Source organism: Tamandua tetradactyla, chromosome X (assembly GCF_023851605.1).
Source record: "Tamandua tetradactyla isolate mTamTet1 chromosome X, mTamTet1.pri, whole genome shotgun sequence".
NCBI lineage: Eukaryota > Metazoa > Chordata > Mammalia > Pilosa > Myrmecophagidae > Tamandua > Tamandua tetradactyla.
The window spans coordinates 7,260,219-7,272,399 of record NC_135353.1 but is presented as its reverse complement, the minus strand read 5'-3'; the positions used below and the strand labels follow the sequence as shown (position 1 = coordinate 7,272,399).

At 42.8% G+C, this 12,181-nt stretch overlaps 1 protein-coding gene and 1 long non-coding RNA gene across 2 annotated transcripts; one reads left to right on the top strand and one right to left on the bottom strand.

The window, feature by feature from the left end:
* The first annotated feature begins 1,218 nt into the window (after positions 1-1,218).
* On the top strand, positions 1,219-2,570 carry LOC143670753 (uncharacterized). Its single transcript, XM_077145710.1, has 3 exons — positions 1,219-1,704; positions 1,928-2,056; positions 2,241-2,570. Exons 1-3 carry the CDS (start codon positions 1,325-1,327, stop codon positions 2,383-2,385), a joined length of 654 nt encoding a protein of 217 aa, XP_077001825.1. The 5' UTR covers positions 1,219-1,324; the 3' UTR covers positions 2,386-2,570.
* Positions 2,571-7,145: 4,575 nt separating this feature from the next.
* LOC143670887 (uncharacterized) lies at positions 7,146-7,878 on the bottom strand. Its single transcript, XR_013169475.1, has 2 exons — positions 7,618-7,878; positions 7,146-7,428 (listed from the first exon to the last, which is right to left on the bottom strand). It is a non-coding gene; the product is annotated as an uncharacterized LOC143670887 (long non-coding RNA).
* Positions 7,879-12,181: the final 4,303 nt, after the last annotated feature.

The window sequence follows — 12,181 nt, the reverse complement described above, 5'->3', positions numbered from 1 at the left end:
CCCACACCATCCCCACCCCAGAGAAGCCACGGGAGGAGGAGCCAGCTCTGGAAAAAGATAATTTGATTGCTACGTTTGCAGTGGCTTTTACAGCACAGTAATGATGTCCCGCAGGCCCCCGCCCCCACCCAGTCCCCCTCCCCCAGCCTAAGTCAGGGCTGAGGAAGGCAGTCTAAGGTCCACTCAGCTGTCTCAGGATGTGACGTGACACAGACATGGGTTAAAGCTGCTCCATGGCAGACTTGAGATGTCAGAGTGCATCAGCCTTCAGCATGGAGCTGGGAGCCATGCACGAGTCCCCCTTCCCGGGTGGCGCCCACCCAAGGTCCCTGCCCTCGTAGCCCAGACCAGGGAGCTGGGTGTGGGACACCTGAGTGTCGCCCCACGGCACAATACTGCGTCCTCTCACTTCACAGACTTGTGGGTTCAAGGGGAAGCGCAAGACCCCCTCGAGGACCCCACCCTGGCACTTTTCCTTCCACCCCAGGCCAGGATGACACACGCACACCCACACGCTCACTTGCACACTGGACAGCTTGCAGCTCTTGCCTCTGAAGATACAATCTAGGAATTCACACTCCTTGGCTGGGGCAGACGAGTAAGAAGCGGACTACAAGGGAGTGGAGCAGAAAGGAGAGGGACAGTTTGGGCTGTTCTCTCTTTTTAGAAATATACAAGCAGAAACCTCACTCTATTCGCAAATTTTTCTAAAACAACAACCACAACGACAAAAACTTGACCGTTTGCAGGCAGGGACTTGACCCATATCGCCACAGCCAAGCTGCCCCTATGGCTGCCCGGTCGGCCTCCGGAAGCCCTGAGAGACCCAGGCTGATCCCCTGTCGCAGACCCCCTGAACAACTTCATGATGGCACTTCAGTCTCTGTGCCCCAGAGAAGACCGAGGCTGGACAACGTGGTGAACTGGGCATGTGCCAAGGCCCTCCCTAGTAGGCTGTTTGTGCAGATGCACTTGGATGGAGTTATGAGCTGAGGCGGCCTCAGCCTAAGGGGTTTTCGCGCCTATGGCAGGGCTGGCTTGGTGGGAACCAGTCAGACGTTCTGAAGCCTCATCAGGGCCCTGTTTGCACAGACCCCCTGAGGTGGAGCACTCGCTAAGGGGCGGGGCTTCACGTGGGCGCCAAAGACGGTTGATAACCAGGATGGAACGGGATTGGAGGGAAATGATCACGTGTCCTGTGCGCGCCCTAGAAGCTGGTTTGCGCAGGCGCACTGAGATCTCACGCTCGGCTGGGTGTTGAGGGAGAGCTTGAGGAGAACGCCTCAGTCCTAAGCGGCCATTGGAGAGCGCGCTTGTGTTCGCCATGGGTTCTGAGGGGCACAGCAAAGGGTCGGCAGCCGTAGAAGGCGCATACGAAGGTGCAGGCGGCGAGGCTCGTGCTGCAGAAGAACCTGGCGTCCAAAGAGGTCCCGGTGGTCCCAATGCCCGCGGCGGCCCCGGTGGCCCCAACCCCCAGGGTGGCCCTGATGCCCAGGGGGGCCCTGGAGGGCTCGACGTCCGGGGTGGGCCCGACGCGCAGGGTGGCCCTGGTGGGCCCGGTGGACCCCGAGGCCCCTGTGGGGGAAGAGGGGACGACGCTGCCGCCAGAGATGCCCCTCAGGTTGCTCAGGCCCCACTGGACCCGGGGCCGAATGGAGACGTAGCGCCTGAGGCTGGAGGACCGGGAAGCCGAGTGCTGGAGTTGTATCCTTTCCCAGGCTGTTGGCAGGGGTGACGGGCAGGGCAGAGGGGAAAGAAAGGGAATCAGAGTACAAGGTGGGGGGTGCTGGCAGTGTGAGGGAAGGGACAGGGGAGAATATGGAGGCCTAGGCTGGTGGGAGAGGATTGTGGGTGGGCTGATATAGAAGCGGGCCTGGGGCACAGATGAAATCAGAAGAGGATGGTGCCTTAATACTACCTCTCCCAGCACCCTCACCGTGCCTTTCCGATCCTCACTGGAGGCAGAGATGGCCCGCAGGTCCCTGATTCCAAGTGATCAACGCCAAGGTCAAGGGATTCAGAAGGACTTCGCAGTGACTGGCAGTGTTCTGGCTGTGTCAGTTATGGAACGGGCCCGGTTGGAGGGTGGCAGCGGGTTCTGAGGACCCATCTCAGCCCGAGGAAGGTGGTCATGGAGACAGAGGGACACCTCAGTGTCGGGTCTGTAGAGGAGGGGTGGGCCGTCGGCCTAGGACAGAGTTCTCCCCTTTAACTGGATTTTCTTTGCCCCTTTCTTTTAGGAGATGGACTGCCGAAGACCCTGTTCTCTTACGAATGTCGGTCAATGCTTTCCTCAGCCAGCTTTCCTTGGTGATGCGGAACATTCAACGCATTGGGCCCCCGTTTCCCCTAAGCTTAGGTCGGGAAAAGGGGGCTGAGCCTTAATCTTGTTTCCCCTACTGGGCAGTGCATAAGGCATTGATTTCTAGAAAAGTTGTCGCTTTATTATCAGAATCTAATTTTTTTGCCTGTATTAGCTTTTTGGGGGCTCGGGACCCACTTGCTTTGTTTCACTGTTACTGGAGGAGATGGGTGCTTAAATGTTCTTTACTGCAAAAAATAAAATTGAGCTGCTATAATGTGTCTGAGTTTCTTTTCAGCTACGGCACTTCCAGAGTTTCTTAATTTTGTCTTTAGGTTGAAAGGAAGGTTCTGAGATTCAGATATTCAAGTAGTAAAAGGTAGTTGAACACAATTTAGGAAACTTAAAAAATTAAAATTCTTGGCATTAAGCATTCGCTAAAGTCAAGCATTAACTATTTTCTTAGTTAATAATTGCATTTATATATTAAGTATACCCAACAATTATAAATTATTGTAAATTTAGCATTAACATTTTTCCTGAATATTTTTCACTTAGCATTAGCTTTTTCTCTTTCTAACAATTCTTCAAAAACATAATTATTAAAAGGATGCCTAAGAGGTGCATTACAATGTAAATGTTGAACATGTAAATTGATTTTCATTTATCATAATGCATCTGAAATGCATCCCAGGTAGTTGCATATGTCCATAATTCATTCCCTTTTTTTCTTTTTATGTTGCTATTGATGGAAATCATGTCTGTGTCCAGATTTTGGTAATTGCGGGTAAACTAACCAAATAGAAAAACTGGCAAAAGATAATAGCAACTAATTGATAGAGAAAATGCTGATGGCCAACTTCAACAATAACAAAATCAAATAAAAATGAGGGTTTTTTCTGTCAGCTCAGATTTGTGTACGGTCTGGACAATTCAAAGAATTTGACAAGGCTGTAGTTGGCATTATCTATGAAAATTAAAGATATGCAGACCTAAAGTCCCTTGATGTACGGGAGAGAAAATATGGGACTGCTAACAAGTGAAAGTAAGTGAACAAGCTGTAAAGAGTTCTTGAGGCCACCATGTGCTGAGGAAGTTCAGCCTCTATGTTTATAGTGATATGTTATGCAGCAATAGAAAACTAATGCACATTCAGGACGGTGCTCTAAAATGTTCTAAGATGTTCTAAGAACATTTCCAGATCCTTTCTATGCATGTACAAAAATAACTGAGTAACTCAAAATATTTGGGTAAGCCATGTGGCCACATGCACCAGATATTCTTATAATGTTCAAACAAAACAACTCAGGCCTCTGCCTCTTTCTACACCAGATTATGAACACAAAAGCAGAAATTAATGATGCAGAAAAATGTATAATGATTAATAAGAAAACATACCCTATTATGTGTAAGAATTTAACATATGAACTGGCATCACAAGTTCAGCAAGCAATGTTCTGTGATAAATGATGCTGGGGAAACTATGGAACTGTGGAGAAACCAAGCAAAATGAAGTCAGATCCTCAGGCAAAATAATTTTTAAATGTATGAAGAGTCAAATGTAAGTGAAAACCATTTTTAATAAGAAAAGAAACTATAAATGAATATACAGCTATTTCAAGACAGAGTGAAACTCTTGGGGCAATGGAAGAGAATAATAATTTTAATCTATTAAAATTAATAGATTAATCTCCATAAAAAAGGTAAGTCAATTGGGGAAAATATTTTCCATATATATTAACAAAACCGTGATAACCTTCTAATTTAAAAAAGCTTATTTAAATGCTTTAAATAATCCAACTCACTGAAACAAAAGCAAAATAAAGAATATGAAAAGACAATTCACAGAGGAATAAAGCAAAATGACTAAATAAAAACATTGGGGGAAATAAACAATCTCGGTAATAACCAAAGAAATGTGAATGGAAACTATTGTTATACTTTTCATTGCTCAAAACCACAAATATATACTTGTACTTACATAATTGAAGGTAAATCGATATATTTAAATGATACGTGTAAATGTTGATAGGAAATGTCAAATTCCTTTTCCTGTAGATTATATATATTTGCCTGACCATTAGCAATGTGTGAGTGTGCTTGCCTCCCCACCCCACCGCGATATGTGCTGTCCAATTAAGGAAGCCACAAATCACATAACTATTGAGCACTTGGCATGTGGCCAGTCCAAATTGAGATGTAAGTGCACACATCAGATTTCAAAGACGTTGTATGAGAAAAGAATGCAAAATTAGCTCATTAATAATTTTTATATTGGTTGCATATTCAAATGATAAGATTTTCGATATCGTTTGGGTGACATAAAATGTTTTACTAAAATGAACTTATTCAAGGCTTTTTTTTGCTTCCTTTAATAAGTTTTTATTATTAACTCTTGTACATTGTCTTGTTAAATTTATTCCTGCTTATTATATAGTTTTTAATATCACTATAAACGGGATTTTGTTTACCTTTACCTAGTTATTGCTTTCATTCATGAAGGCCCTTGAATTTTGTGTATCAGTTATATACTGGGCCACCTTTGCTTTTTTTTCTTATCACTTATAACAGTTTTTGGTTAGATTTTAGTACCTGTAGCTTTCTTTTGTCTGATTTTATCTTTTACCCGCAGAATAATGTTGAATTATAGTGTTGGTAAAAGAGGACTTTAGTTTGTTCCAGATTTTAGTAGGGATGCTCTAGGGGTTTTCTTATTAATCATTGTGCTAGAAGTATGCCCCAATCTGATTTTATCAAGAGTTTTCTTTTGTAAAGCATGAATAGCTATTGAATTTTGTTAAGACCTCTTCAACAGCTGTTGAAGGATTATATGATTTTCCACTTTTGTCTATGAAAATGGTGAATTATATTCATAGATATTCTAATATTGAACTATCCCTACATTTCTCAAATCACCCCCATAAACAACTAGTTTAAATAGTATTGGAGTTACCTATATCTTAAAGGTTTGGTTGAATTCCCCTCTGCATTCAATTGACCTGGAGCTTTTTATAGGGGTTACTTTTCTTTCTTAAAGCAGTTTTAATGAGACATATTCACATGCGATAGACTCTATCCAACGTGTACAACCAGTGGCTTTTATTATAACCAGAGTCATGTATTCATCACCACATTCAACCTCTTGAACATTTTCATTGCTTCAAAAAGAAAAATCTCATACCCCTTAGCAATCACCTCCCAATCCCTCTATCCTTCCCATTCCTATATAACCACTAATCTAATTTTGTTTCTATACATTTACTTATATTTATACCATATATTATGGGGGTTGCTTTTGAACAACACCCTTTACTATTTCTTTTATGGTATTGAGGTTCTTAAAAGAGTTTCTTTTGCATATACATTCAAAAGTGCTAGCTTCATTGAAGATTGTGCTCTTTACTATTTTTTTATTTAATCTTTTTTCTTTGCTTTAACAATGGAAATTTATTAGATTACAGTTTTAAGGCTGTGAAAATATGCAAATGAAGGCATCATCAAGGCAATGCTTTCTTCTTGAAGACTGGCTGCTTCCTTTATTATTATTACAAGGTACTCTTAAAGATTTTGGGCTTCGGTTGGGTTTGAATGAACCCTTTCACTGCTTTTCCCTGTAGCCCTGAGGATCAGAATGTTGAGACAGAGACACGGATAGCAGCGGTATAGTGAAGCTATTTAAGCATCTTAAATAGCATATATAAGATACAGTCTTTCCCCTGAGCACCCTATAGATTGGGGTGCCAACGCCTGCTTGAGACACACAACCAATGGATTACACGGTGTACTCTTTTCCTGGGGGCTTTAGTGTCAATCACAGCTTCATCCAGCTTCATCCTAAGACACACAGAAAGGTCACAGCAGAGCTACTCGACCCCGGCAAGGCCATACAACTATCCTTAAGCACCAGTGAATGATAGGAACCAATGACTTAAGCCAGCTGAATCTGTTACAGAAGCTCTGTTGGGCTCAACAGTGCAGTACAGCGTTGCATAGCTACACAAGCACGAGCTTGACAGTGGGCAGCAGAACCAGTTAGGAAGCCTAAGCAAGAAAAGAAAGATCTCTGGTAGTGGTGGCCATTGTCTGGGTATCTTTCTCATAGCACCAATTGTTCTGATCGTCTGCAGAGGTAGATGGACCCCCACCCTAAATTTGGTTTGGAACACAAGATTGCCGACATCAAACACATCAAAGGGGCATGAAAAAGTTGATTACCTACATAATGGAGGTATCTGGGGAGAGCAGTGCAGTTCTAAAGTGGCTTGAGAGAGCAAGGAAAGGAGACTGGCCCGGGCTTTCATTGTGGTTAGAGAGTGGGGCTTGATGAATGGTCCTGCAAGCAGCAAAGAGAGCCATGATTTGAGTTCCCTACCAACACCAACGGGACGGGGCGCAAAGACTTTTTTAGCTTGCGAAGATGTGGGGCAGAGGAGAGGGCAGGGTGCGGTTTAACAGCTGCCAGAATCCAAACATCAAAAATGGACTCAGATTCTGTTATACATTGCCAACCCACAAACATCAAATGCTGCCCCACATGGGTTCTAGCAATCTAATCCTTGATGTCACCATTCCCTTTCCTCCCTTCAACCCACATGCACAAACACCAAGTCCTTTTCCTCCTTGCCCATGGATCAAGGTTTCAATGAGGAATTTTGTTTTCCATGTTCAAGTCTGACTCAGTCCTTATCCTTGATGACTGGCTGGTCTGGTCCCCAACCCTGCAAAATCCCACCGTCCTCACTTCTCCCACACCTGACTCTTCTCTTTCTTCTTTCCTCCCCCTGAGAATCCACAATGAAACACATACATCTTCGAAAAAATGGAGAAACTTTTCAAAACTTGCTCATTTTATTTATCATCTTTATTTTTTGACCCTGTCATGTAAGACTCCATCTCCATGCCAATTACACAGAAGATGGTTTGGGGCTTTTAGCCCATGCTTTGCCCAAGGAATTCTTTCAAGTGGCAGGCTTCTTCAGGGTCTCTTCTTTCTTGTTTACCATAACTGGATTCTTTTTCTTATTTGACTTGCGATAGAAGACCAGTATTTGTGAAGGTTTTCCTTTCTTACGCCTTCCTGCATTCTTTTCAAGGACTGATTTTACCTTCATGATTATATTCTCCAGCTGGTAAAGAAAGAATAAGCTCAGAAGGGTATGCGTTTGGGAGGGAGTGGTTGGGGACAGGGATGGTAAGGGGTCTTTACGAGGAGAAGTGTGGGCTGAGGAGGGGTTTTGTACCAGGCAAGGACAGGCAGGAGCCTTGGAGTGGGAAGTCAAGGGAGAAGAAGAGGATCATGAATAGAGCCATCTGACCTTGGTAGCATCTTGGCCCTTGATATGATAGATGAACTCCTTTATCTCTTCAGTGTTTGCAGTTGATAGTCCTGTGCTCGTGGTGGGGTTCTCCATGTCTGCTCTAGGCCCCTGGATTTTACTGGACATTTTTTCCCTGGTGTAGCCAACAGAGGCTACCCTGATGCTCCTGGCCTTCCTATATATAAGTACCCAGGACAGTGAGAAACCAACCTTCAGCTTTGTCCGACCACAAAGTCCTTCTCTCCAACTGACAGAAGTTCTGAGGTAGCTCAGACATCATAAAAGCACCACCCCTGACAATTCTTTGGGAGAGGGAATGTGGATGGAGGGGGAGAGGCAACATGCTACAGTTAGAGAAAGGGGGAATTTCCACAACACTCCCTAAAAAGACTTTCAAACTGACCTGTCATCTCTCCTCTTCTCCCCTGGCTCAGTTGTGGTGATTCGCAGGGCAGAGAGAGGAGGTTTCCCTCCAAACCTTTCCCCATGGTCACCCCCACTCAATGGTTCATTCTGTTCTCTTCCACCTTTCACCATTACCTAGTATTTTGGATGCCTCACCTAAAATCCCTTCTAGCTAATGTGCTTGTATTTACATCTCAGTAGTGATGTAAATCATGACTTTTCCCTCCAGCAATGGTCTTGAAGACCTTTCACTACTTGCTTACCATTAGGTAACTTTCTCAGTGTGTGTGTATGCATGCATATGTGTGTATCTGGGGGGGGTGTGGTTATTGAATATACTTCAAAGAGGAGGGTCCTCTATCCTGCTCATATTGATAAGTTTGTTCTCCCAGAGAGCTTCAAATCAGTATTGTTAGGGCTATGGGCCTCCTCCATGTCACTGGTTGAATAAACACCTAGGATGTGTAACAGGGCTGCTGTGGGTGTCTCTTCCTATGACTCTGAGGATCAGGATTTCTTTTGGTGAAAGAGGCATAGATAACAGGAGCAGAAACATCTTGTAAGGTCCTAGTGAGCCAACTGCTTTTAAGAGTGTGACCTTAGTATGCCACATTGCAACTGCTCTTCCTCCAAACAAGTGACCACCTGATGACCCCGTACATTGCATAGGGTATCACTCTTTCCCTTGAGCTGCCTATAGAATGGTGTCATGGTCAAGTTCATGTGTCAACTTGGCCAAGTGGTGGTACCTGTTTGTCTGGTTGGGCAAGTGCTGGCCTGTCTGTTGCAATGAGAACATTTCATAGAATTAAATCATGATCACGTTGACTGCATCCACAGCTGATTCCATTTGTAATCAGCCAAGGGGTGTGTCTTCTGCAATGCGTGATGCTTAATCTAATCAATGCAAGCCTTTTAAAGAGGATTCAGAAGAGACAGGCTGTCTTCCTGCTTTGGCTGGCAAGCCTCTCCTGTGGAATTTGTCCAGACCCTCCATTGGAATCTTCAGCTTCACAACCTGCCCTACAGATTTTGGACTCTACATTCACACTGTTACTTGAGACACTTTCATAAATTTTATATTTACGAATATTTCCTGTTGATGCCGTTTCTCTAGAGAACCCTAACTAATACAAATGGTGTCAACACCAGGTTGAGACACACTACCAATGGTCACAAGAAAATAATTGTTCTAGTAAGCCTAGTGTCAGTGACAGCTTATGCCAGAATTGAGGCACAATCTGAGACTTAAAGATAGGTACAGGCTCAGGCATATTATCTAAGACTACTCTAAAGAGGGACCCAATTCCATAATCCTGTCCCTAACCATCAAACTTCCAACTTCAATTGGTTAAGTCTATGATAGAGGTTTTTTAGAACTCAACCTATGCAGCACAAATCAGCACAAGCTAGCCAGCAGACAATAATCTGAAGTGCATACTCACCAACAAGCAACAGAGCCAGTTAGCAAGCCAAAGACCAAGAAGAAAGACCCCCAATGATGGTGGACAGTGGTTAGAAATCGTGCTCATATACCCAGTTGTTGTAGACAACCCCCACTGGTAGGATATGATTGCATCCAAAATTCATTTTGGATATTGAGGCTGATACCCCACATGATCCAAGGGAGTATGAAACTGTTTATTACTCATATAAAGAGGCTTTCTGAGCACAGCAGTGGTGGTTCCTAAACAAATTCAAAAATGTCTTGAGAGAGCGGGGAAAGAGACTGGCTTGGTTTTTATGTTGATTAGTGGGTGAGTCTGGAGTGAGTGTTCTCACATGTGAGCTAGGGATTGTGTGGTTTGAACTTTCCACCAGCCCCAAAAGAGGGAGTATCCAGGCTTTCTTATCAACTTGCTCAGTTGTTTACATAATGAGAAGAGGGAAGTTTACAAGCTGTCAAAAGTCAAACATCAAAACTGGAGTCAGACCGTTTGTTGGAGAGCTTTTACAGAAAATGCTATGTAAGTGCAAGATGTTCCAGCCACAATTTAGAATTTTCATAGCCATTATAACCAAGATTATATTGTTTTTAGCTTAAGCTGCATTTTATGAGATCATGAATTCCAAAATTATGGTCCATTCAATTATTTAAGGTAGCTTAGAATTACCTTGGTTCATCAATAGAGAAACTGCAGAAATACTGCCAGCATCAGCAAGTCTGAGGCTTTGTCTATAGGAGCCCAGTTCTAGTTGCACTATTTATCTGATGAATAAGGGGGGGGGATTCTTATTTCTTTCCCACCCCAGCTGATTACTGGAGCACCCATAACCCTAATAATAACTACAGAAAAGAACATTTATTGAACAGGAATTATACTAAGTATTCATATCCATATTTAATTATCATTACAACTCTACTGAGCTACGTGGAAAAATAAGATTGTGGGGTTTTTGCCGGCCCTGCTGAGGCTCCTAAGACATCTCTATTATAATTACAAGAGCAGAAAACAGCATGAAGAAGGGCACATGAGTAATATATATGGACCAGGCTTACAAGGGGCACACATTACTTCCACTGACATTGCACTGACAAGAATTCACAAGCTACGTCTAATTGAAAGGGAAGCTGAGAAATGTAGTCTGTCCAGAAGAGAGCCTGAATATTGGGGAGCAGATAGCAATCTCTGCTACACACAACTGTTGATTATTGCTCTAGTTTGCTAGCTGCCGGAATGCAATATATCAGAAATGGAATGATTTTTTTAAAAGGGGAATTTAATGAGTTGCTATCTCACAGTTTTAAGGCTGAGAAAATGTCCCAATTAAAACAAGTCCATAGAAATGTCCAATCAAAGGTATCCAGGGAAATAAACCCTGGTTCAAGGAGGCCAGTGAAGTCCAGGGTTTCTCTCTCAAGTGGAAGGGCATATGGCGAACACAGTCAGAGTTTCTCTCCCATCTGGAAAGGCACATGGTGAACACGGTCAGGGTTCCTCTCTCATTTGGAAGGGCACATGGCGAACATGGCATCATCTGCTAGCTTCTCTTGGCTTCTTGTTTCATGAAGCTACCCGGGAAGCATTTTCCTTCTTCATCTCCAAAGGTCGCTGGCTGGTGGACTCTGCTTCTTGTGGCCACGTCATTCTGCTCTGCTGTCTCTGAATCTCTTTCTTTCTCCAAAATGTTTCCTCTTTTATAGGACTCCAGAAACTAATTAAGACCCACCCAAATGGATGGAGACACGCCTCCAGCTAATCCAGTTTAACACCGACTCTTGATTAAATCACATCTCTAGGGAGATGATCTGATTACAGTTTCAAACATTCCATGCTGAATAGGGATTAGAAGAAATGGCTGCCTTTACAAAATGGGATTAGGATTAAAACATGGCTTTTCTAGGGTACACACATCATTTCAAACCAGCAAAACTATCTTATCCTTAGTACTTAAAATAGTACCTAGCATATAGCAAGTGTTCACAAAAATATCTGTTGAATGAAAGGTTTTGAGATTTTTTTTTTGGTCAGGGTTATGGAGGCAATAAGTGTGGAATTTGGTTAATCAATTGTTTCTGAGGTATGATACCAAAAAGAACAAGCCACAAAGAAAAAAAATAAAGTGAACCACATCAAAATTAAAAACTTTTGTTCTTCTAGTGATACCATCAAGAAAATGAAAAGACTACACATAGAATGGGAGAAAATATTTGAAAATAAAATGTCTGATAAGTGACTTGTATCCAGAATGTAAAAAGATGTTTTACAACCCAGCAATAAAATAAATAGCCCATATTTTTAAATGGGAAAATGATTTGAATAAAAATTTCTCCAAGAAAATATACCTGCATCCAATATGCACATTAAAAGATGATCAACATCATTAGTCATTAGGGAAATGCAAATCAAGACCACAATGAAATATCACTTCATACTTAATCGGCTGGATGTAATTTTTTTAAAGCAATAGTTTGGCAGTTCCTCAATACATTAAACATGGAATTATCATATGACCCAGCATTTCCACTCCTAGGTATATACTAAAAGAACTGAAAACAGGAATTCAAACAAAACCTTGTACATGAAGAAGCAGTATCCATTACAAAGGAAGAGTTGATAGGACTTGCAGAAAGATTGGATATGGCATATGGGTGAGGAAATGGCAGAAATCAAGAAGGACTAAGATAGTAGGATCATTATTTGAGGTGGACATC

Coding starts and splice junctions, on each gene's coding strand:
- LOC143670753 (XM_077145710.1), top strand. CDS start 1,325: ATGGGTTCTGAGGGGCACAGCAAAGGGTCGGCAGCCGTAGAAGGCGCA. Junction 1,705..1,927: donor GGAAGCCGAGTGCTGGAGTT/GTATCCTTTCCC, acceptor TACCTCTCCCAG/CACCCTCACCGTGCCTTTCC. Junction 2,057..2,240: donor ACTGGCAGTGTTCTGGCTGT/GTCAGTTATGGA, acceptor CCTTTCTTTTAG/GAGATGGACTGCCGAAGACC.